Source organism: Crocuta crocuta, unplaced genomic scaffold (assembly GCF_008692635.1).
Source record: "Crocuta crocuta isolate KB4526 unplaced genomic scaffold, BGI_CrCroc_1.0 scaffold3, whole genome shotgun sequence".
NCBI classification, from domain to species: domain Eukaryota; kingdom Metazoa; phylum Chordata; class Mammalia; order Carnivora; family Hyaenidae; genus Crocuta; species Crocuta crocuta.
The window spans coordinates 3,240,624-3,267,359 of record NW_027529934.1 but is presented as its reverse complement, the minus strand read 5'-3'; the positions used below and the strand labels follow the sequence as shown (position 1 = coordinate 3,267,359).

General features: G+C 38.1%; 1 protein-coding gene across 1 annotated transcript; it reads left to right on the top strand.

Moving 5' to 3' along the window:
• Positions 1–5,885: 5,885 nt before the first annotated feature.
• SPATA45 (spermatogenesis associated 45) lies at positions 5,886–13,842 on the top strand. The gene is made up of 3 exons (XM_077763109.1): positions 5,886–5,945; positions 8,043–8,369; positions 13,700–13,842. Exons 2-3 carry the CDS (start codon positions 8,093–8,095, stop codon positions 13,717–13,719), a joined length of 297 nt encoding a protein of 98 aa, XP_077619235.1. The 5' UTR covers positions 5,886–5,945; positions 8,043–8,092; the 3' UTR covers positions 13,720–13,842.
• Positions 13,843–26,736: the final 12,894 nt, after the last annotated feature.

Genomic DNA, 26,736 nt, shown 5'->3' with positions numbered 1-26,736 from the left:
TGAGATCGTGACCTGAGCCAAAATCAGACACTTAACAGACTAAGCCACTCAGGCACCCCTAGAGGCAGTTACTTAATTCTTTAAAAATAACTCGCAGAGGGGCGCCTGGGTGGCTCAGTTGGTTAAGTGTCCGACTTTGGCTCAGGTCAGATCTCATGGTTCATGGGTTCGAGCCCCGCATCAGGCTCTGTGCTGACAGCTCAGAGTCTGGAGCCTGTTTCAGATTCTGTGTCTTCCTTTCTCTCTGCCCCTCCCCCACTCATGCTCTGTCTCTCTCTGTCTCAAAAATAAATAAACTATAAAAAATTTAAAAAAAATAGCTCGCAGGAAAGCAGGAGAAAAAGAACTAACAGCAACAAATCCTGCTTTGTAACCTGAATCTTTGGAAAGGCAAAAGCAGGACTCTGAGAGTAATTCAAGGCCCATTCAGATCTCCCCCTATTCACCTCCAGACAAGCACAGATACTGCAAGAATCCACGTCACTGGAAGAGAAATTGTCCTGTACTTAAGAAAAAGGAAAAATTAAGGATCAATTTCCCTAGACCCTATCACCCTCAGGGAGTGCGTTTTTCTCCTGAGGGACAATTCCCCCTTGAATGACAGTGTCAGCTGGTCCTCAGTCACACCCTGGAGCCCATCATTAACCTTAAAATGAGAGTCAGGAATTGGATTTCTTAAATGACACTCATGTGATTTTCTCTACCGTCTGCTCGGAAGATTCATCTCTGTCACCTCTGATTTTAATCAGGCTGTAATCAAATTAATTAGGGAGCTCTTATATACTCCATCATCCCCCTAAAGACAAAGACATTGGCTGAGTGAGACCATAAAGCCTGAAGATCAATGGGTGCAAACCACCATTATCTACTTAGGACATGAGATATCTCAGGGCATCAGAAGCTTACTCCAAAACACCATCCATCAATTTTGCCCATCTATCTCCCTAAAGCAAATAAATGGTTATGTAAGTTTGGGGGGCCATCTGACTATTGCAGCCAATGGATTCCTAATTTTGTAGACCTTGTTAAACCTCTGTATGCCCTTCTCCCAGACTCCACCCCAGAGCCCATTTCCTGGCTTTCAGAGACACTAACCTCCTTTCAACCCTGGAAAGTAACATTGTCAACACCCCCAGCTCTTGGCTTACCTAATTTTAACAAACCTTTTCATCTATACTGCCATGAAAACAATGGCATGGCTGCAAGCATTCTAGGACAATCTTTTGCCTCGCAGATACAACCAATAGCATATTTCTCATGCCAGTTAAACCCTGTGGCATTGGCTCTGCCCCCATGTTTATTTGCAGTGGCCACAGCTGTCACCTTGATTGACAAAGCCAGTACTCTTACATTAGGCTCCCCCGTTCACCTATGTGTTCCTTATGCTGTGTCCGCTCACTTACAAGTTCCTAAGACACAGCACCTCTCTACACAGTAACAGACCACTTACAAACAAGCTCTTTTGACTAACCCTTCCAGTCATCTTCCATCATTGTAACACTTTAAATCCAGCTACCTTGCTACCCCTCCCTGATGACGGAGAGCCCCGTGATTGCCTTACAACTACAGAAATGGTCTCAAAGCCATGAGAGGATCTCTCAGACACCCCTTTAGACAACCCAGACTTAACTTCTATTTTTTTATGGCTCCTGTTAATTATGGAGAAACATAACTAGTTATGCCACAGTTCCCCCACAAGAAGCAATGTAAAATCAGCCCAAGCAGCTGAACTCACAGCTCCCACTAGAGCTTACACTTTGACGGAGGGGAAAACTGCTACTACTAACACAGAGTCCAAATATGCTGTTGGCACAATTTGGAAATCCTATGGATTCTTCAGTTCTGCAGGTACTTCCATTGCTAATGGCCGTATAATTGCTGCCTACCACAAGCTATTCCTCTCCCTTTTAGAACTGTCATTGTTCACTGTTCAGCCTGTACTAAGAAAACTGATCTTTCGGAAATAATAGGGCTGACAGAGCTACTAAATATGCAGTCCCAAAACAGACCCCTTTTTCCTCTCCCCACCCAATTTTAAAACCGCCTTTGTTCCTGACTGACAGAACCAAGTTTTACAGCTGCCAAAGCCAGATTATAGGCTTCCTAGAACAACTATAGTATTCTGCAATCTTACAGATTGACAGGAGCTCATGGAGCATGGCAGTGTATGAAAGTTCACTTTACCAATGGCAAAGGTCATGAAATACTCCAGATCCTGGGAATTATAGGTTCAAATCTAACCTTGTCTGTATACTACAATTGGTCTTTTTATTTTATGTAGCAACAAAGTATGTAACGTGTTCCCACCTAAATGGTCAGAATGATATGAACTTGGATACTTGGCCTCTTCTGTCACTGAATACTCCACCCTAAATGCCAGGCAAATTACAATTGTGGGCTCCTTTGTTCATAAACTTGTGCTATGTAAATGTACCAGTTGAGAAGTCATAAAAAATCTGCTTGTACATCACAACTCCAAGGTTTTTTTCAGCATTGAGGATCTTATTTCCAAACTTTGGAGATTATGAATTGGAAAAAGCAATCCTAAATCTCTCTGTGGTAATGGAACAAGAATTTGATGTCACTATGAAAACTTTAAAAACACTGGAGTCAGAAATTAACAGCTTAGCCTACATGACACTCCAAAATCAATGTGCCCTCGATACACTGCCCAGCAAGGAGGAGTTTGTGCAATCATCAGTGGAAAAGGTTACTTCCATGTAAATAAAACAGGACAAATAGTATCTAGCTTATATCTGTTAAAAGAAAGGATTAATATTTTTCATCAGATAAATGAAGTTCAGATATTTTGTTGCACTGACCTATATCTAGGATTGGGGAACTGGTTTAATGAGATATGGGACATGTGGTTTGATTTGTTCTTTTCTGTTTGTTCTTCATTCTACTCTCTGTTTTTCCTCTCCTTTTGCAGATTCCTTGGCTAATAACCCATTTCTCTTTCCACAGTCACCAACTTAGCTTTTAATATGTGAAAATTCCAGGGAAGTTTCAGAGGAGGGAACTGTAGGGGTTCAGAACAGTGGCCCCAAGATGTACCATTTGACATGCAGATTATTTCAAGCTGAAAACAGTTGTTGGGGGGGAAAATTTTCCTCTCCCATTCAAGATTCCTCTAACTGGTCTAAAAATTAAATTGCTATGAGATAGATTAACAGGACAGAATCCAATTTAATTATGAATGTACAGGAAATCCACATAAACATGAGAGATTCCAGAGACAGGCAAAATGGGTATATATGTCATCCTGAACAAAGGAGATGAGGGTAAGAGTCTGAGACTTCGAAGGGAAGGAAAGCAATTCACAGGAAGACAAAAAAGGTAAATTTTCAGTAAATAAATGTTTGCTGGGCCATATAGAAACAATGGGATACAGAGAAATTTTAACAAACTTGGCTAGGTTCCTGCCTGTCCACCACATGTAGTTCATATTATACTGTAGACATCTGTGGTGATTTCTCCCTTCCTGGACCAGGTCCACTATTTGAATTCTTTTAGGCAGCCAGGGGGAAAGTTAGTTTCTTCTGGAACCATTTGGGCCTTGATTGTTTTTGGCTCAAAATAATGCTTATGCTTAAGCATCACATCCTGTAGTGGCCTACCCATCACAGCAAGTCAGAGTAAATCCAGGACAATGGGGATAGGACATCTTAGAATGTAGCCTGAAATTTTCACTGGGAGAATAACCTTTGAGCGAGGAAAAATTGTTGGCTTAGGAACTACTCAAATTGGCTCTCTTATGTGACAAATAATTGCCTTGTAAAAGAATGATAGAGAATCTCTCTTAGATACAACACACATAACTTTCTGAATTAACAAACTAATCTAACCAATGTACATTTTAGAAAAAATTTATAATGCTTGTCTTGGGGCTCAAGGCAGGCTATCCTAAAATATGTCACTTTGGCATCCTGATTATTTTGAATTAAAGTTACTTAAGAAACAGCCAGTGCAAAAAGAACACACTGACACTCCTTTGTCTCCAGAAAGCAAGAAATTAATCTCCCATGTGAAAGGTACCCTTCCTGTACCAGGAGGTAGAGAGACATCTTTATCATCAAAGACAGAGAATTCAGAGTGAAGAAGCCTATATAAACAAACCTTGTTACTTTTACTAACTTACTACCCCAGTCCAAATTCTGTTTAGAACTCCTTACTAATTAAAGTTCCCAAACATAAGTTTTCTTTATCCTGTCAACTCCTCACTAATTTATTGTTTCTTTGTATAAAACAAGCTGCCAGCCTTAGTCATATCTGTGGGACCTCTGTACATACAAATTAGCTTTGATTCTTTCCTATAATCTGTCTTATATCAGTTTAACTCTTAGACCAGCCAGAAGAATCTTGAGGTTAGAGGAAAAATTTCCCTCCCCAACACTTGCTTTATATACTTTATTATTTTTTAATTTTTTTAATGTTTATTTAATTTTGAGAGAGACAGAGACAGAGCACGAGTGGGGGGGGGGGCGCACAGAGAGAGAGAGGGAGACACAGAATCTGAAGGAAGCTCCAGGCTCTGAACTGTCAGCACAGAGCCTGACACAGGGCTAGAACCCATGGACTGTGAGATCATGACCTGAGCCAAAGTTGGACACTTAACCGACTGAGTCACCCAGTTGCCCCACTTTATACACTTTATAGTTTACACGTCTCTTCATCTGTTATCTCATTTAATCCTCCCAATACCTTGGTATTGATATCAGCACATTTCACAGCTAAAGATGCTGAAGCTTACAGATGCAGAAATATTCCTCCAGGTTGCACTCTAACAAGGGAGGATTTAGCCCCTGGCCTGCAGGTGCCAGTGTTATGCCCAACTAATTAGGTCTCTTGATAAGTCTTTGCTAAAAAACAAAAAAGCAACAATGGCAAAATATCTTATCTTTAGCAGTTGCTCTGCATTGGTCTCATCAGAGACTCCAGTCTTATCAGAGTTAGGTGGTCTCCTTTTGCTAAGCCTTCATATAGTTCTTTAGAGAATTCATTTCTCTGACATTGTGAACAGCTTTCTTCAATACCAATCTTAGTTTTTCTATCATAAATTCCTATAAAAAGACAAAGAAATTATGACTTTTGTATTTCTGAAATGTATTTCTGAAGATGTTTCTTTTTTTTTTTACTGGGAGGCTTCTTCTTCTGAGAAAAAAATATGAATAAAATAATTCCCCAAGTAAAAGATGAAGTTTTAATAAAACTAGTAAAAATCGGGGCGCCTGGGTGGCTTAGTCGGTTAAGCGTCCGAGCGTCCGACTTTCACTTAGGTCATGGTCTCGCGGTTCGTGGGTTCGAGCCCCGTGTCGGGCTCTGTGCTGACTGCCAGCTCAGAGCCTGGAGCCTGTTTCAGTCTGTGACTCCCTCTCTCTCTGACCCTCCCCTGCTCACGCTGTCTCTCTCTCTCTCCTAGAAATAAATAAAAACATTAAAAAAAAAACTAAAAAAAAAACCTAGTAAAAATCGCTGTGGTTTACTAAGTACCTATCTTAACCTTTAGACTATAAGCTCCATTGGAGTAGGTACCCATTTGTCCCCAGTACCCAGAACACCAGGCACAGAGTAGGTGTTCAACAAATATCAGTACATGTAATAAATTGATGCCGGACACAATGTAAAGAGCTTTACATGCACATCTCATTTAATTCCAAATTCCTCCCTACCTCCTACCATATACACACAAACCTACAACTTAATGAAATAGGGATCTTTATTCCAGATGAGGAAATTGATCTTGAGAGATTGAGTAATTTATTAGAGGACACATAGCTGATAAGTAAACGGTCTAACTCCAAAACTTCTCTTAATTAGGGTTCTATGAATAGAACAAAGTTGGAATGGCTTAGCTCATAATATTCCATCACCAAGGTAATATCTCAGTGGGCTGATTCAATTCAGGGGACTTCAAATAGGTTTTGGGTTACTGTACATTAAAGGTAATTTATAATAACATAGCTGTAGAAATAGTAGTATATTTGCTATATATATGCAGTTGATTCTTGTTATTGTAGTAGTTATGTTCTATAAAGTGGCCCCAAGCATTAAGTTAGCAAATACTTAGCCAGTTGCTCTTAGGGAAAATACGAGAGGTTCTTGTGAGCCTCTGGTCATAAGATTTTTATCAACCAATCAATATATAACCTTATTTTATGTATGTATCTGTATGTATCATTATTTAATGCAAACTGTTGATTCATTAACATTGAACTCATAACCAACAGCACTATATATGCCTGAACAAAGCTTATCTAACCACAAATAAGGCACATTACAGCCTTCTTGCTACAGGAGCCTTAGACAGGAGTTTATCACTATATTTGGGGAGCATTCTAAAAAAAAAAAATAACACTAAATAGATTAGGAAAAGGACACTTGTTTATAGTATGAGAGCTGAATCAAGAAGGCAGAGTGTCTCCTTGTTTGACCTTAGCTGGGAATATGCACATCAAAGAGACTCAAATTTTTGCTGCTCTGTGCATTTCTAGGAATGACAGCTAAAATGCCACAAGTACTGATTTTGAGGTAACAAGTTTTTATGAGTAGGCAAATTTGCAAAGATGGAATTCATTAATAATGAGAATGTACTGTAAATACATGCTTAATATTTTCAGAGTCCTTTATTTTTTTATTTTTGTGGGGTTTTTTTGAATATTCATGTTTATTTATTTATTTCAAAATTTTGTTTAAATTCTAGTTAGTTAACATACAGTGTAATATTGGTTTCAGGAGTAGAATTTAGTCATTCATCACATATAACACCCAGTACTCCATAACAAGTGCTCTCCTTAGTGTCCATCACCCATCTAGTCCATCTCCCACTCAACTCCCTCCATCATCCCTCAGTTTTTTCTCCATCCTTAAGAGTCTTTTATGGTTTGTTCTCTCTCTCTCTCTCTTTCTCCTTTTTTTCTTCTTCCCATATGTTAATCTATTTTGTTTCTTAAATTCCACATATGAGTGAAACCATATGGTATTTTTCTTTCTCTGCCTGACTTGTTCGGTGAGCATGTACACTCTAGCTCCAGCCACATCATTGCAAATGGCAAAAATCCATTCTTTTTGACGGCTGAGTAATATTTCATTATAAAATATATATACCACACCTTCTTATCCATTCATCAGTTGATGGACATTTGGGTTGTTTCCATAGTTTGGCTATTTGTAATAATGCTGTAACTATTGAGGTACACATGCTCCTTTGAATCTGATTTTTTTGGAATTTTTTTTTTAGATTTTTTTAAAAACTAATCTCTACACCCAACGTGGGCCTCAAACTTCCAACCCTGAGACCAAGAGTCACATGCTCTATCACCTGAGCCAGCTAGGTGCCACTCAAAACTCTTTAAAAAGCCATGTGTTTTTTTAATTTAAAAATATGTTTTATTTATTTTTGAGGAGGGGGGAGGGAGAAAGAGAGACAGAACAAGCGGGGAAGGGGCAGAGAGATGGAGACACAGAATCAGGCTCAAGGCTCTGAGCTGTCAGTGCAGAGCCCAATGCAGGGCTCAAACTCACAAACCATGAGATCATGACCTGAGCCAAATTTGGACACTTAACCAACTGAGCCACCCAGGGCCCCGCCCTTGTACTTTTTATAATAAAATCCTTTGGATATGTTTTGGGAAAGAAACATCCAAAATGTTAATTTCATTGTCTCTAGATAAAGAGTGATTTTACCTTGTCTACTTTATGCTTTTCTGTATTTTCTTAATTGTCTACAATGACTATGTATTAGTTTTATAATCAAAAGAAACAGTGAGAGTTCCTAAAAGCAAGAATCAATACATAGTATTAGTTTCAAAAACAAGATATATTTTCTCACTAAAATCCTCTATTTATGACTTTTTCCTAAAGAAATACCAAAAAACAAAAAGACCTTAGGAAATAATAATGAAATGGAGTGAGATGTGGGGTCAGTGGCACAGTGGTGGTGGCATTTTACAGGAGGACACGAAAGAACTGGTAAAAACCTGATTATGAATACTGGCCACCAGGTCAAGCAGCAACTGACCATATGTTTTCATTTGTTTCAGGATACTAAGAATCACTTGACGTCAAGTGACTGACACAAGAAGTCAACATAATGACTTCTATAAACAGAACCAATGAAATAATTAAAAAACTTAAAGCAAACAAACAACGTCTCCTGGAGGAGATAAACAAAAAGCGCGAATCCAACTGCTTTGTGGAAAGAAGCAATCAAGTCAGTTTACTGAGAGTTCAAAAGAGGCATTTTAGCTGTGCCTACCAGTCCTTTACTCACACCCAAATCAAAGAACCTGTTCCTGACAGTGGCAGGAACTCCTGGGTCAAGCTGAGTCTCCTAGTTCACACCGAGAAAAAGCACTTTCCTGCAAAAAGTAAGTTGTTATGGTAGAATTCTGCCCTCCCCCTCCCCCACCGCAACTGAAAGGAGGAATTTATAAGGAAACTTGGGGACAATTTCTGGGGTTGAGAGACGTTCAGTAAGTATTGCTCTAGGATAGTTTTAAAGAGGTCTGTCTGAAGTAAAAAGCCTCAGTAAACTAGGTTAGTTGATGTAAGATCTGCTATAGACCAGAGATTCTCATTTTCTTGTGCTTCCAGAATCACAAGCTCCACCTCTAGGCTGACTCATTCCATAGGCCCTCCTTTGGTCCTAGAATCTGCATTTTCAGTAAGCTAAGGGGATTCTGATGCTGAAGGCCTGAGAACAGTATTTTGAGAGAAGTTGTTATAAATAATTATAATGACCCACAGAAGCTTCAGAGACTATCTATCTCACCAATTTGTTGCCTCTGCAAAAATTTCACGTACAAAATTGAGATACAATGGAAATGATTTTGATGACAAATATCAAACAAAAAGCCCTGAGTAACAATAGTACAATGTATAGGGAGGTTGGTGTGGGGGTTTATAGTGGTGGTAATATTATTTTGCAGGAGGAGGAAGAGAAAGAGTAACCACTTTTGATTGTGAATACTTGTTTCCAAGGCAAGACAAACAACTGATGGCATTTTTTTTTTCATTTATTTGAAAAAAACTCAGGAGAGTATAATTGTATTAAATACAAACAACACATGATTAAGTTAGATTTGAAACAAGAATAATAAGTATTTTGGAGATTTAACTTCTTTGTTGAGGGGTTGTGACTTTATATTTGCCCTCATGCTCTTGGTAAGTGCTGTAGAGAGGGTGATATAGTGTGGCATTGAAAACTGAGATTCTCTGTTGTGCTTTAAAGTAACAGCCATGTGTTTATTTTACTCAAAAAATAGCTCTTTACAAGGGAGAAGTGCCTTTAGTGTTCCTAATTCTAAGTGGATCTGTGTAGTCTTTTATTCTGCTTGAATTACTCAGTATTAGGTAAGTTAAACGACAGAATTGGTTAGGCTCACAAGTTTAATAGTGGAATGTAATATCCACTTTCTATAACAACACAGTTTACCATTTTACATAAATACACATGGTTTTTTGCAAAACAGAGTCTAACAAATATAATTTCTATAACCAATGTTAATGATATCAAAGTTATAAGCCAACAATTCTGGAATGTTAAAACAAACCTTTAAATCTCTCAGAAAAAGCTCTTTGTTCTTTTAAGTAAACACACTTAAATAGAAATTCAACTTTATGATGACAACATACAGAATGAGCATAGACTTAATTGAAATGATATGGTAATTAACAGGTAAATACATGCTTTTTCTTTTTTAGTCTAAACTATTCATTCTTAAATGATGGTGTGGGGACCCCTTGAGTATTCAGGTCTTTTTCAGGAACCCACAAGGCCAAAGTCTTCGTGAGGATGCTGAGATATTTGCCTTTTTTTTTTTTTTATTTCTCATGGGAGTACAGTGGAGTTTTCCAGAAGCAATATATATGCAATCACATCATTCTTCTGGCCATCAAATGGAATGTGGACTTTTATTCTTGAGTTTTAATTTTTTTCTCAGTTTAAATTTCTAATCTGGTAAATATTGAGAGGTACAACATCCATGAACAAAACCTTGATAAAGTCTTCAGTAATTTTTAGGAATATAATGGATCTTGAGACCAAAAAGGTTGAGAAACACTTCTTTGAACAAATGGTAGGTAATTACTGACCCTGTGCTGTTTATTCTCAAAAGCCTTATTAGAATTTGTTTCCCATGGTTTTCTCATTAATCTCTACTTAAAACTCAAGGTCTTTGGTTTCAACTTTAATTTTTATCAAGGATAAATAAGAGATATGCGGGGCTTATTTATTTTTTTATTTCCACTAGTAGAAAGTGTGTAGGTATAGAGAAGGATGCTAACATTTTTTTGAATGTATACTTTACCCTGAATACTGTTAAGGTTTGAAAAATTCAACAATAATACCCTTCTGTTTCTGAGTTTATATCACCTGACAGATAGATGGAGGTAAAAATGTTGGCTTTGTTACTGGAAAACTATCCATATTGGAGAAACTGGCTTAAAAGCAGTGAAAGGCGAACTCTCCCCAAAAGAGAACTGGCCCCATTCCAAACCAAAAGTTTGTCCCTGCCACACTAAACTGAGAACATAGATATGAGAGAGTACCCCCTCCCCCAGGACACCAACAGATGCAAAGAGAAAATCCTCATTTGTAAAATAAGGAGATGGGACATTCCTTATAAAATGTGATGAACATTTTACTCCAGCAAACCATCCACAAATGTGTACTGAATTAAATGATAAACACCATTAACTGTAAAATAACATCCTTTTTAGATAAGATGGCCCACTTCTGATCATTTACACTTAGTTTTTAGGTGATCTCAACAAGACAGATTGCTGGTCTTCAACCTGTTACAGGACTTAAAAATATACTCTCTAATTCTGATGAGTCCCACATTTCTATTTCTGGCCTTGACCTTTCTCCTGAGTTTGAAGCACATCCGTGAGGACTTCCACCTCTACCTGATATCTCAAATTTACCATTGAATTTACCAAAATTCACCAAAGTTTACCAAAAAAGAATTCCCATCCTCCACTCCCAAACATGCATACTCACCCCTGCCCCCTCTTCATTTCAGAAAATGATCAAAAGTCTAGGAGTACATCTGACACTCTTCTTTGTCCCATGTTCCACATCCAATCTGTCTGGAAGTCCTGTCAACTGCTCCTTCACAATAAGTCCTGAATCTGACCACTGTTACCCTGATTCAATCCATAGTCATCTCTCTCCCAAAGTACAGCTTGTCAGCCATCCTCCAGCCTCCACGCTTGCTGCCTCCCACATTTACTTCTTTACACAACAGCCTGAGTGATCTTTTTAAAACATATATTACATCCATCATTCATTGCTCAAAACTGGCCTATGGTCTCATAGCATACTTAGGTGAAATCCACACACCTTCTCCTGTGCTTATAGGCTCTTGATGAACAAGTCCCTAATTATCTTTTCAGACTTATCTCTCCACTGTCCCTGGCCTCATTTCACTTAACTACCATGGCTTTCTTCCTGTTCCTGGGACATAGGATTCTGGTTCAGGGACTTGGCACATGCTGTTCCCTCTGCCTGGAGTTTTCTCTTTTTCCCTCACTTTATTCAGATCTTCGTTCAAAAGCCAATTAATCAGAAACTGTCCTGTATAAATAGAACTCTCCAATATCCTGGGGTGCCAGGGTGGCTCAGTCAGTTAAGCATCCAACTGTGGCTCAGGTCATGATCTTCCGGTTCATGAATTCAAGACCCACATTGGGCTCTCTGCTGTCAGCACAGCGCCGACTTGGAGTCCTCTGTCCTCCTCTCTCTCTGTCCCTCCCCAGCTTGTTCTCTCTCTCTCTCTCTCTCTCATTAAAAAAAATAAATAAAACTTTAAAAGAACTCTCCAGTATCCTGTACCACCATACCTGGCTTTCTTTTCCTCCATAAGGTTAAGCAGAGATGATGTCTGTTTTTTTCATTGCTTTGTCCATTCTGTTTCAAGAATGGTGTCTGGCATAAATAAGGCATACAGAAAATATTCGTTTGATGACTGAATAAATATTAGTACGTAGAATGTATTTTTCCAGAAGTAATGGTAAATCTTACCTCATTCCTCTTGAGACCAGTAGTCGTGCCCTTGGGTGATGGCTCATAAGCTTAGAGTTTCCCATGGCACATTTGTTGCTGTAGAATAATCTTTAGAAATGGAAGAAGGTAATAAAAAGGTACATTTTGCTGGACCTATACAATAATTAAATTTTTTAAATGTTTTATTTTATTTTTGAGAGACACAGACACAGAATACAAGTGGGAGAGGGACAGAGAGAGAGGGAGACCCAGAATCCAAAGCAGGCCTCAGGCTCTGAGCTGGCAGCACAGAGCCTGACATGGGGCTCAAACCCATGAACCGTGATATCACGCCTGAGCCAAAGTCGGATGCTTAACTGACTGAGTCACCCAGGTGCCCCAGGACCTATACAGTAAGAATTAGAAAGCACTTTACACTTTTACTTTATACATACTTATGGTAGAGGAAGAAACACATTCATTCAGCAAATTTTTAGGAGTATCTACTTTCTGTCAGGCACTACTCTGTGCTTGGCAGTACAGTGATACATAAAACTTAGATTTCAGTGGGTATTTGAGTAGATAGAGGCAGGGAGTTATAAGTGGGTAAGTGGAGGATGGAAAGTGCTGGGGAGGGGATGACGGCTGCTCATAGAGCATGTGGTTAGTGTCCAGGACATGTGGGACAACCCAGAATCCCTGGCTTCTTTGTTTCCCCATTATTTTTTTGTTGTTCTTATTCTTACTATTTTCATGGTGATAAGTGTGCTCTTTAATCCCCATCAGCTATTTGACCCATCCCTCCACCCACCTCCTGTCTGGTAATAACCATCAGTTTGTTCTCTGTAGTGAGGAGTCTGTTTCTTGGCTTCTCTCTTTCTCTCAGAACTCCTGGCTTCTTGAGGTAGCCGAAGTAAACAGGGAAAAGGAGCAGAATGAGATTGGTCTTAATGTTCTCTAGCAGTGGTGAGGCCATGAGTGTTAAGGATGAGAAGCATTGGGATTTTGCTAAGAGCACTTGGCAGTTCTGGGGACTCTTTGCTTCTATCAATAGAGAATCATAGACCAGGGAGTGAGTTTTCTTAGCCAGAGATCTCTGAACTCTCTTTTCAGTCTTCCAATTGGATATGTGGAGACCTAAAGAGAGGTGATCTTATCTAAACATACTAGCCTTCAAACAAGATGCAGGTGTTTTGGTTCAGGCTGTTATAAACAGTTACAACAGACAAGGTGGCTTAAACAGCAAACATTCATTTCTCACAGTTCTAGATGCTGGCAGCCTAATTACGGGGTGCCAGCCCAGTGGGATTCTTGAAGAATGCCCTCTTCCTGTCTTACAGGGTGCTGCTTTCTTGCTTTGCTGTCACATGGCCGAAGGAGCTAGCTGGCTCTTTGACCTCTTCTTCTAAGAGCACTAATCCCATTTATGAGGACTCCACTCCCATGTCTTAATTAGCTTCCAAAGCCCCCATGTCTTGATCACATTGTAATTAAGGCTTCGACATAGGAATTTGGGCAGGGGGACACAGTACATTGCATTTGAGTTCAAGTTCTGCTTCTGCCATTGACTAGTCTCACGCTTTTAGTCAGTGTTTCCAAGCCTTACTTTCTATATCTGTGAAGCAGTACTCATCCTCTCTGCCCTCAGTGTTATTTTGGAACTATGAAATGTATTATTCATCGTATAACAAATACTTCTTATTTTTTCAGATAATGCCATATTTGGATAAAGTGCATCTCCAGAGACACACAGAAGTACAACCTCTTTGATTCTTCTTCAATGTCTGTCATATTTACAAATATTAATTATAAAAGAAAAAATTATTCACTAGATCACCAAGAAAACAGTTTATTGTCACATAAAACATATACATATTTAATATTTTTTAATGTTTATTTATTTTCGAAGCATGAGTGGAGGAGGGGCAGAGAGAGAGGGAGACACAGAATCTGAAGCAGGCTCCAGGCTCTGAGCTGTTAGTATAGAACCTGATGCAGGGCTCAAACTCACAATCTGTGAAATCATGACCTGAGCGAAATTGGACGCCCAACCCACTGAGCCACCTGGCAACCCACATAAAACATATTTATATTCATTCCATCCCATTATTTAGACTTAGATGTTTTGTAGAGGTTTTAAGTGATTAAAGATAGTTTCAAAGATGAATGACATAAAAGTTCACTTTATAGTGATCTTCTCTTTTGTAATCTAACATGTTTAAAAATATTTTTTTAAGTTTATTTAATATCTAAGTAATCTCTACACCCAACGTGGGGCTCAAACCCATGACCCCAAGATCAAGGGTTTCATGCTCTTCCAACTGAGCCAGCCAGGCGCCCCTGAACTAAAATGTTTAAATAGTTTATTTCTGAAATTAGTAGAATATATTGACCGATCCTCCTACTCAAGTTGAAGGCTAAAGTTAACACTTCCTTCTATTGCTTAATTATATTAACTTATTCTGTTAAAGCAACAATTTTGATAATTTGAATAAGTACCTACTTGAGAAGGTAATATTAGGTACCTATACAGACGTTTGTTCTATTTCATTGCCCATCACCAAAGCGGGCATTGCTAGAATCAACTCATGGCCAAATCCTATTTGGCTGCTATCACCTCTGTATCATTATTTCCTGGACAGCAGACTAATTTCCAAATTTTAACCTGGCTTGTGTTCCTTGTTGTAGTTTGAGGAAACAGCCTATTCTGTTTGGTAAGCCAAGCACTGCCTGGCTTCTTGGCATTTGTCTCTACATCAGTTAAATATTCACCTTGCATTTGGTGGCCCTTTGCCTCCACAGAAAGCTCAGATTCATAAGCCAAAACATTTTAATATTGGAAGGCATGTGGATCCTATTTGCCCAAATCCTACCTCAGCTAAGGCCATGTGAGGGCACAGTGGATAAGATCCATTAACTTTGAGAGTATGCAGTAAAAAGCCAGACTCAAAACTAATTTTTTGCTTCACAAAAAGGCAAACGCCTAGTGTCAAGAGGTATGAAGGATTAGCCTACTACAGCCTCTCAAGCGTTGATGGCAAAGGACTCTATTACTCAGAGCACAGCAAGTAGCATGTTTAGGTTGGGTCCCCCTTGCCCCCCCCACCCCGCCCTCCATGGTGATGGTTAACTGTTCAGATAATGCCACACAAAGAGGTTTTGCCTCATACCAAAGACCCCTGAGCTTAAGAAACCCAACCTGTATTATACGGCAGAGTAAATAAATCTGCCCTCTGTTACAGTGAGAGACATGGTTTCTGTGAACCATTCCCATGATGAACCCAGGGAATGAAAAGGTGTGGGTACACAGGTTTGAGGCACTCAGTTATGAAAATGTTCCCCAAACCTTCACTTTTCTGTTCTTTCTACAGTGTGAATTAGCTCCACTTACAATACCAGAGAAGCAGAGAGAGAATCCAAGGAAGTTTCCCTGGGGGGGTTAGTGGAAAGGCTCTTTTAAGTTATTCCTCTTTTACTGTAGGCATCTATTCCTCATGCATAAGTCTGTGAAGCTATTCTAGAGAATAATATGAGTGGCAGATATCACACTGAAGTTAGAATCAACCAAAGTTTGGGGCCCTTGAGTGGCTCAGTTGGTTAAGTGTCGGACTTCAGCTCAGGTCATGATCTTACAGTTCATGAGTTCAAGCCCTGCATCAGGCTCTCTGCTGTATTCACAAATACAGGAAAAGTAGATGAAAAGAAAATGTTCACTGCAGTGTACCCTTTGTGTTATCCCTAAATCAACATACATCCTTCTTGCCCTAAGAATTTTTTTTTAATTCTTTCACAAGATCAATCACCATTTGCAATGGACTGCCAGTGTCTTATCTCAGCATTACCAGGACATGTGCTGCTTGGAAAGCTCTCCAGACTCTGTAATGAAATCTAGATTTCCTTCTCTTCCTTCATTTTTTTCCTTCACTTCCCCAAGGGTCTCTTGGTGACAACTACTTCAGGGTGTCAGTGTTCTCACCAATCAGGGTTCTTAACGATATAAGAAACAGAAATTAAATTTGGCTAATTTAAGGAAATGAACTTACTGAAGGATATTGGATCGTTCATAAAATTTCCAAGAAGGCTGAAAAAACCAAATCCATGCCATGGAACTAAAAGCCTAAAGACTACTGCCACAGGCACTGGGCCCAGACCCTACAGTGAACACTGTCAGCCTTGCCAAGCTAGACTCTAAATTTGCTGCTATACTGCCCACACTCAGCAGAAAGGAGTCGGGTTAGTCCTGGCCTCCTCACATCCCTAGCATCATTCAAAATCTAGGGTGGGTCAGAGTACCAGTACTTTGGTGGCAAAGAAGGCTAGAAAGTGACTGCCTGGCATTTTGAACCTCTATAATGGGAAGCAGTCTCTGCACTGTACGGTGAGTGATACTCTAAAGAAAGGAATTCACATGTGTGATGGCCCAAAAAAGACAGTCAGATGTCCTTCCATATGAACCTGAAGACCCCTTCTCTCTTCTACTGCTTCCCTTAGTCACTGCCTATCCACTCAGTTTCAGAGTTATTAATTTATAATACCCAAAGGGTGGCTTTTGAAAGATTTTAAACTCATGCAGAGATCAAACTGGGAGGTACTGGGATATTTGGAAAAAAAGTGCTGGAATGGAAGTCAGGAGATTATAATTCTAAATGTATCTCACATTAGCTGTGAGCATTAATACAATGTTTAAATGACTTGGGCTTCAGAGCAATCCACAGAAAGGTCCTGTACAGGGGACATTAAACTTTTAACACTTTTTGCTGTTATATGCCATCCATGGTTCTCCATATTTATTAAACTATTAACTTGGGAAATGTTATCTGCACCAGTTTTTAAGATTTATTAATTTTTAAATTTACATACAAGTTAGTTAGCATATAGTACAATAATAATTTTAGGAGTAGATTCCAGTTATTGTTTCCCTATATAACACCCAGTGCTCATCCCAACAAGTGTCCTCCTTAATGCCCCTTTCCCATTTAGCCCATTCCCCACTAACAACCCTTCCAGCAACCTTGTTTGTTCTCTATATTTAAGAGTCTTTTTGCTTTGTCCCTCTCCCTGTTTTTATATTATTTTTGCTTCCTTTCCCTTATGTTCATCTGTTTTTTTATCTTGAATTCCTCATATGAGTGAAGTCATATGATATTTGTCTTTCCCTGACTGACTTATTTTGCTTAGCATAATACACTTTAGTTCCGTCCATGTTGTTGCAAATGGCAAGATTTCATTCTTTTTCATCACCAAGTAGTATTCCATTATATACATACACTATATATTGTGGTTTTAATTTGCATTTCCCTGATGATGAGTAATGTTGAGCATTTTTTTCATGTGTCTGTTAGCCATCTGGATGTTTACTTTGGAGAAATGTCTGTTCATGTCTTTTGCCCATTTCTTCACTGGATTATTCATTTTATGGGGTGGTAACTTTGCTAAGTTCTTTATAGATTTTGGATACTAACACTTTATCTGATATGTCATTTGCAAATATCTTCTCCCATTCCATTGGTTGCCTGCTTTTAGTTTTGCTGATTGTTTCCTTCGCTGTGCAGAAGTTTTCTTTCTTGATGAGATCCCAATAGTTGATTTTCATTTTTGTTTCCCTTGCCTCCAGAGACGTGTTGAGTAAGAAGTTGCTGCAGCCAAAGTCAAAGAGGTTTTTGCCTGCTTTCTCCTCTAGGATTTTGATGGCTTCCTGTCTTATGTTTAAGTCTTTCATCCATTTTGAGTTTATTTTTATGTATGGTGTAAGAAAGTGGTCCGGATTCATTCTTCTGTGTGTCACTGTCCAGTCTTCCCAACACAATTTGCTGAAGAAACAGTTTTTATTCCACTAGATATTCTTTCCTGCTTTGTCAAAGATTAGTTGGCTATAAGTTTGTGGGTCCATTTCTGGTTCTCTATTTTGTTCCAGTGATCTGAGTGTCTGTTTTTGTGCCAATACCATACTGTCTTGATGATTACAACTTTGTAATACACCTTGAAGTCTGGGATTGTGATGCCTACTGCTTTGGTTTTCTTTTTCAGGATTGCTTTGGCTATTCCAGGTCTTTTCTGGTCCCATACAAATTTTAGGATTGTTTGTTCTAGCTCTGTGAAGAATGCTGGTGTTAGTTTGATAGGTATTGCATTGAATATGTAGATTGCTTTGGGTAGTATTGACATTTTAACAGTATTTGTTCTTCCTATCTAGGAGCATGATATATTTTTCCATTTTTGTGTGTCTTCTTCAATCTCTTTCATAAGTTTTGTATAGTTTTTAGTGTATAGATTTTTCACCTCTTTGGTTAGGTTTATTCCTAGATATTTTATGGTTTTTGGTGCAATTATAAATGGGATCTATTCCTTGATATCTCTTCTGTTGCTTCATTATTTGTATATAGGAATGCAACTGATTTCTGTGCATTGATTTTATATCCTGTGACTTTGCTGAATTCATGGATCAGTTCTAGCAGTTTTTTAGTAGAATCTTTTGGATTTCCCATATAGAGTATCATGTCATCTGCAAAAAGTGAAAGTTTGACTTCCTCCTTGCTGATTTGAATGTNTTCACCTCTTTGGTTAGGTTTATTCCTAGATATTTTATGGTTTTTGGTGCAATTATAAATGGGATCTATTCCTTGATATCTCTTCTGTTGCTTCATTATTTGTATATAGGAATGCAACTGATTTCTGTGCATTGATTTTATATCCTGTGACTTTGCTGAATTCATGGATCAGTTCTAGCAGTTTTTTAGTAGAATCTTTTGGATTTCCCATATAGAGTATCATGTCATCTGCAAAAAGTGAAAGTTTGACTTCCTCCTTGCTGATTTGAATGTCTTTTATTCCTTTGTGTTGTCTGATTGCTGAGGCTAGGACTTCCAATACTATGTTGAATAACAGTGACAAGAGTAGACATCCTTGTCATGTTCCTGACCTTAGAGGGAAAGCTCTCAGTTTTTTCCCATTGAGGAGGATATTAATGGTGGGTCTTTCATATATGGTCTTTATGATCTTGAGGTATGATCCTTCTATCCCTATTTTCTTGAGGGTCTTTATCAAGAAATGATGCTGCTGTATTTTGTTAAATGCTTTCTCTGCATCTATTGAGAAGATCATGTAGTTCTTGTGCTTTCTTTTATTGATGTGATGTATCACATTGATTGTTTTTTGGATATTGAACCAGTCCTGCACCCCAGGTATAAATCCCACTTAGTCATGGTGAATAATTCTTTCAATGTATTGTTGGATCCAGTTGGCTAGTATCTTGTTGAGGATTTTTGCATCCATGTTCATCAGGGAAATTGGTCTGTAGTTCTCCTTTTTAGTGGGGTCTTTGTCTGGTTTTGGAATCAAGCTAATTATGGCTTCAAAGAATGAGTTTGGAAATTTTCCTTCCATTTCTATTTTTTGGAACAGCTTCAAAAGAATAGATGTTAACTCTTCTTTAAATGTTTGGTAGAATTCCCCTGTAAAGCCATCTGGCCCTGGACTCTTGTGTTTTGGGAGATTTTTGATTACTAATTCGATTTCTTTGCTGGTTATGGTCTGTTCAAATTTTCTATTTCTTCATGTTTTAGTTTTGGTAGTTTATATGTTTCTAGGAATTTGTCCATTTCTTCCAGATTGCCCAATTTATTGGCATATGATTGCTTATAATATCCTCTTATTGTTTGTATTTCTGCAGTGTTGGTTGTGATCTCTCCTCTTTCATTCTTGATTTTATTATTTGGGTCCTTTCCTTTTTCTTTTTGATCAAGCTGGCGAGGAGTTTAACAATTTTGTTAATTCTTTCAAAGAAACGATTCCTGGTTTCATTGATCTGTTTCATTGTGTGTGTGTTTTTTTTTATTTTGATAGCACTGATTTTTTTNAAATTTTCCTTCCATTTCTATTTTTTGGAACAGCTTCAAAAGAATAGATGTTAACTCTTCTTTAAATGTTTGGTAGAATTCCCCTGTAAAGCCATCTGGCCCTGGACTCTTGTGTTTTGGGAGATTTTTGATTACTAATTCGATTTCTTTGCTGGTTATGGTCTGTTCAAATTTTCTATTTCTTCATGTTTTAGTTTTGGTAGTTTATATGTTTCTAGGAATTTGTCCATTTCTTCCAGATTGCCCAATTTATTGGCATATGATTGCTTATAATATCCTCTTATTGTTTGTATTTCTGCAGTGTTGGTTGTGATCTCTCCTCTTTCATTCTTGATTTTATTATTTGGGTCCTTTCCTTTTTCTTTTTGATCAAGCTGGCGAGGAGTTTAACAATTTTGTTAATTCTTTCAAAGAAACGATTCCTGGTTTCATTGATCTGTTTCATTGTGTGTGTGTTTTTTTTATTTTGATAGCACTGATTTCTGTTCTAATCTTTATTATTTCCCATCTTCTGCTCTTTTTGGGTTTTATTTGCTGTTGTTTTTTTCCCAGCTTTTTAAAGTGTAAGGTTAGGTTGTGTATCTGAGACCTTCCTTCCTTCTTTAGGAAGGCCTGGACTGCTATATACTTCCCTCTTATAACTGCCTTTGCTGCATCCCAGAGGTTTGGGGCTGCAGTGTTATCATTTTCATTAGCTTACATGTACTTTTTAATTTCCTCTTTAACTTCTTGGTTGGCCCATTCATTCTTTACTAGGATGTTCATTAGCCTCCAAGTATTTGTTGTCTTTCCAAATTTTTTCTTGTGGTTGATTTCAAGTTTCATAGTGTTTTGATCTGATAATATGCATGGTATGATCTCGATCTTTTTGTACTTATTGAGGACTGTGTCCCCGTATGTGATCTATTCTCAGGAATGTTCCATGTGCACTCAAGAAGGTGTATTCTGATGCTTTAGGATGAAATGTTCTGAATATATCTGTTAAGTCCATCTGGTCCAGTGTGTCATTCAAAGCCATTGTTTCCTTGTTGAATTTCTGTTTAGATGATCTGTCCATTGCTGTAAGTGGAGTGTTGAAGTCTCCTACTATCATGGTATTATTATTAATGAGTTTCTGTATGTTTGTGATTAATCAATTTATATATTTGGGTTTACCACGTTTGGGGCATAAATATTTACAATTGTTAGATCTTTATGATGGATAGACCCCTTAATTATGATATAATGCCCTTCTTAATCTCTTGTTACAGTCTTTTTTTTTTTTTAATCTAGATTGTCTGATATAAGTATGGGTACTCTGGTTTTATTTTGGTGACCATTGGCATGATAGATTGTTCTCCATCCCCTTACTTTCAATCTGAAGGTGCCTTTAGGACTAAAATGGGTCTCTTGTAAACAGAATATAGATGGAACTTATTTTTTTAAATCTTATTTTCTTTCTGTTATCCTGTGTCTTTTGATTGGAGTACTTAGTCCATTGACATTTAGAGTGAGTACTGAAATATATTAATTTATTACATTGTGTTGCCTGTAGAGTTGGAGTTTCCGGTGGTGTTCTCTGGTCCTTTCTAGTCTTTGTTGTTTTGTTTCATCTTTTCTCCTCTCAGAGAGTCTCCCTCAAAATTTCTCACAAGGCTGTTTTAGTGGTTATGAACTCCTTTACTTTTTGTTTGTCTGGGAAACTTTTATCTCTCCTTCTATTTTGAATGACAGCCCTCCTGGATAAAGAATTCTTGGCTGCATATTTTTCCGATTCAGCACATTGAATATATCCTGCTGCTTCTTTCTGGCCTGTCACGTTTCTTTGGATAGGTCTGCTGTGAACCTGATCTGTCTTCTCTTGTAGGTTAAGGACTTTTTTCCCTTCCTGCTTTCATGATTCTTCCCTTGCTTGAGTATTTTGTGAATTTGACTATGATATGACTTGTTGATGGTCTATTTTTGTTGAATCTAATGGGAGTTGTCTGTGCTTCCTGGATTTTGATGTCTGTGTCTTTCGCCAGGGTAGGAAAGTTTTCTGCTATGATTTGCTCACATAAACCTTCTACCCCTTTTTTTCTGTCTTCATCTTCTAGGACCTGTATGATTCTGATGTTATTCCTTTTTAATGAGTCACTGAGTTCTCTAATTTTTATATCATGCTCTTTTGCTTTAGTTTCCATCTTTTTTTCTGCTTCATTATTCTTGATTAGTTTGTCCTCTTATCGCTGATTCGCTTCATCCATCCTTGCAGCTGTGGCATCCATTCAAGATTGCATCTCAGTTATAGCGTTTTTAATTTCGTCCTGACTAGATTTTACTTCTTTTATCTCTGCAGAAAGGGATTCTATGCTTTTTTCAACCCCACCTAGTATTTTTATTATCATTTTTCAAAATTCTGGTTCAAATATCTTGCTTGTATCTGTGTTGATTATGTCCCTGGCTATCATTTCTTCTTGTTCTTTTTTTGGGCGGTGAATTTTTTCATTTCATCATTTTGGAGGAAGAAATAGAATTAATAAAATTAAAAATTAAAATTAAACGATTAAACAACACAAAAAAATCAAACAAAGGATACTGGATCCTAGGTATGTTTTGGTCTGGTTGTTGAAAGAAGCTTGATAGAATAGAGAAAAAGGGGAACAAAAAGAAAGGAAAATATTTGAAAATTTAAAAAATAGAATAAAATAGAATAAAATGAGATGATGAAAATAAAATAGAATTAAAATTATTTACAAAAAATATATAGTAGAAAATAAATAAAAATCTGTTTTTTAACAGAAAATAAAAATGTCTTTCTCTTCCTGAATTCAAGAAAAAGAAAAAAAATTGAGTAGATGGACCAGTGAACAGAATGAAATATGATTGAAATTGCATCCATCCAGTTTCCCCTAGAAGTCCAACTATGAGACACTTTCTAGTCCATAAACTAAGTAGGTGGAGAGACTTGTGGTATTCCTCTAGAGAGTGGTAGGCGCAGTTGGATGGGGCTTGGTATAATGACTCTGTTCTCCAGTAGATGGCGCGGCTTAGCTTACTGGGGTGTGTTGTTGTGGTGTGTGTACGCATGTATGCACATTCACAGGAGAGGTGAAAATGAAACACTGAGCTACCTAGCCTCTGGTTGAAGTTGTGCAGATTGTTGTGTTAGTTTTCTAGGTGTGCAAGATGGTTTGGTATTGATCTACTTGCATTTCAGGGACAAGAGAAGTAAAAACCTTCCATGCTGTTCTGCCATCTTGGTCCCCTTATTTGCACCAGTTTTAACATGCAAGGTATAAATACTACTCAGATTGTTCATAAATTACAGGGATGCTCACCAAAGAAGTCATCTTTTTAGAGATGTGGTTGCTTTGGAATCAGCCAAAACAGAGAGGGTGAGGAGGGCCTACTAGGATGCTTTTGCTTGGAGCCCCATGTTTAAACTTGTAACACTGATAGTCCCTGACTTATCTAATTTCTTTCTACTTTATCTTTTTAACTGAGTTTGTAATTATTAGCACAGACTCTGTCATAATTTAAAAGGGACAGTGGGAAAAAAAATAATAAGGACAGTGAGATTTGCTTATGCTTGAAAAGCTAAGCCCTAAAAAGCCCAGACTAGTATCTGGAAATCCTCTCTATGTTACTGAGATCCTGTAAATGAAATGTCACTTCACATATGCTATGCTGAAGTATTCAATCAAAAGCATGAAAGGGGCAAAAAAGGGCAAATAAAAAAATTAAACTCTGAAGTAGGAATGTAGCTCAAGCACAAAAACACAAGAGTTGTTTTTTTTTTTAACAGAGCTACATTTTACTTTACATTTTTAATGTTTATTTATTTACTTTTGAGAGAGAGAGAGAGAGATTGAGAGCAGGGGGGAGGCAGAGAGAGAAGGAAAGAGGGAGAGAGAGAATCCCAAGCAGGCTCCATATTGTTACCACAGAGGCTCAGTTGGGACGCTGAACTGACTGAACCACTCAGGTGCCCCAACACTCTTTTTTATGTTTAGTTTAGAAGAGGGATCTGGGAGAGGGAAATGAAATATGTACCAGCCATAGGCTGGAAGGTTATGACAAAAAGTGGGCGGGACATAGAGAGCAAGCAGCAAAGTGATCAGATGAACCTTTGGTTGCATAATAATGAAAGAAAAGAGCTGGTATTAATTCTTTTTAAATTTAAAAATGATACATATTCATCTGATTCTTACCAGAATAAAAAAAAAAGACAAAAGTGGGAATAGGAAAAATTTCCTTTAGTAAGGAAATCACCATGTGTGGGGTGGGGTGTGGAAAGAAGAAAAGTCCTGTTTGCCTTTCACTTGGAGGAGGATTTTCCTATAGAACACAAAAGATGTGCTTTTCCAGACCGTGAGGGTTTATTCCTATTTTTCAGAATGTTTAACCTTAGAAAATCTTTGAATAGTATTAAATACATTTATTTATAGGCTGGAGAAGAAAAACATGCATCTCAAAACAAATGAACAAACAAACCCAACCAGTTAAAAGGTACACAGTATTAAATCTGCACTTTGGGGCACGTGGGGGGCTCAGTTGGTTGGGTGTCCAACGTCAACTCAGATCGTGATCTCAGAGCTCATGAATTTGAGCCTGTTTTGGATTCTGTGTCTTCCTCTCTCTCTGCCCCTTCCCCACTTGCTCTGTCTCTGTTTCTCTCTCAAAAACAAATCAACATTAAAAAAAAAAAGAAATCTCCATTTCAAAGAGTAGATTGAAAGATAACATATCTGACTTGTCAGCTGCAGTCAGTTGGACTTACTGCCTTCATTCCCGCATTTAAAAGATAAGTGAGAGCATATGATATTACTAAACTGATTTCAGACCACAGAGAAGATGCAAAAAGAATGTAATTGGTTTGTTCTCACATGGTCCGCAACCTCTAGATATGAAAGACATACACCAGGTGAGCCTAGGAAAAAAGAGTATGTGTTGAGGCGCCTAGATGTCTCAGTCAGTTAAGCGTCCTTGATCTTGATCTTGGCTTAGATCATAATCTCATGGGTCATGGACTCCAACCCTGCATTGGGCTTTGCACTGACAGAGTGAAGCCTGCTTGGGATTCTGTCTCCCTCTCTCCCTGCCCATCCTGCAGTCATGTCCCCTCAAAAATAACTGAATAAACTTAAAAACAAAAGTAATGTGTGTTGTCATCAGATTATTTTTATAGAACTCTATTCTTCATTATAGTGCTTCTCAACATTGTTTTGAAATTCTTTTCCCACTTTATAAATTTTTTTTTACAAATAGTTTATTGTAAAGTTGGTTTCCATATAACACCCAGTGCTCATCCCCACAAGTGTCCTCCTCCATGCCCATCTCCCCTCTCCACCCCCCACACCCATGAGTCCTCAGTTTGTTCTCAGCATTCANGTTTCAGTAGATAGGTCTGTCACCACTCTGATAGGTTTCCCTTTGTATGTTAGGGCCCTTTTCTCCCTAGCTGCTTTCAAAATTCTCTCTTTGTCCTTGTATTTTGCCATTTTTACTATGATATGCCGTGAAGAAGATCGATTCAAATTACCTCTGAGGAGAGTCCTCTGAGCCTCTTGTATTTCAGTGTTTACTTCCTTCCCCAGGTTGGGGAAGTTCTCTGCTATAATTTGTTCCAGGACTCCTTCAGCACCTTTCTCTCTCTCTTCCTCTTCTGGGATTCCCATGATACGGATATTATTGCGTTTGACCGTATTGCCTAGCTCTCAAACTCTTCTTTCATGTTCCTGGATCAGTTTGTCTCTTTTTTTCTCAGTTTCCTCTTTTTCTATAATGGTGTCTTATAAATCACTTATTCTCCTTTCTACCTCTTCAATTCGTGCATTGGACGCCTCTAATTTATTATGTATCTCATTTATCACATTTTTAAATTCATCATGCCTATTTTTATTCTCCGTGTTGTTTGCAGCCAGTTTCTTTGATGTCCTCTATGCTTTTTTCAAGCCCAGCTATTAATTTTATGATTATTGTTCTAAAATCTTGTTCAGTTATGCTGCTTATATCTGTTTTGAGGCGTTCATTAGCTGTCAATTCTTTTTGGAATTTTTTTGGAGGAGAGCTCTTTCATTTCATCATTTTAGTTAGCTTTCTGGCTCTTGTTAGTTTTAAAGACTTGTTATGCTCTCTCCACCTGTGAGCGCTGCTGTATACAAGAAGACTCTTTGAATGTCCAGGGCCTACCCTTTCAGAGAGTGTTTTTTGAATGGTATCTCTTGGTCTCTCTTGTTGAGACCTTGGTAATTTTATTTTCCTACTCGTAGTGATATTTGGGACTCTCCACCATGTGGGCTTTGGCTTGTTTCTTGAGGTAGCCCTGGAGAAGAAAACAGACAGACAGACACACAGGGAGCAGAGGCACACAAACGCACAGACAAATCCAACTAACATGCAATCTGAGAGAGAAAACGAAAAAGTTAAGAAAAAAGTCGGAGAAGGTGAATAATAGAGAATAAAAAATACATTAAAAGGTCAAAAAGAAGAAAAGGAAAAAAGAAGAAAACCGATGGACAAAGAACGGTTTAAAGCACATAACTGGATTTCCCAGCTACAATTAAATAGCCAGGTGTATGCAGTGCTGATTGAAGAGCATAGAGATAGAGAGAGAAGACAGGGTGGGGATGAGGCAAAATCGGAAATAGAATGAACAAGCAGAAGGGATAAGAAGCTTTTTTCAAAGAGCGAAAGGGTGGAATATGGTTGGATAGGTGAGAGGACGCTGGTGTTATCCAGAGAAACTATATAGTCTAATTACTCCTGAGAGAAAGAGATGAAAAGGTCAGTAGGTGTAGAATTTACATCTACAGAATGGACTAGATGTGACTCTTTAAGCAAGCCAGTGACCAGAGTTAATCAGGTCAGTATTCCGGGGAACAAAGGAAAAAAAAAAAAAAGGAGGGCAGCTCCTAGCAGGGATGGGCG

Coding starts and splice junctions, on each gene's coding strand:
- SPATA45 (XM_077763109.1), top strand. CDS start 8,093: ATGACTTCTATAAACAGAACCAATGAAATAATTAAAAAACTTAAAGCA. Junction 8,370..13,699: donor AAAGCACTTTCCTGCAAAAA/GTAAGTTGTTAT, acceptor TTATTTTTTCAG/ATAATGCCATATTTGGATAA.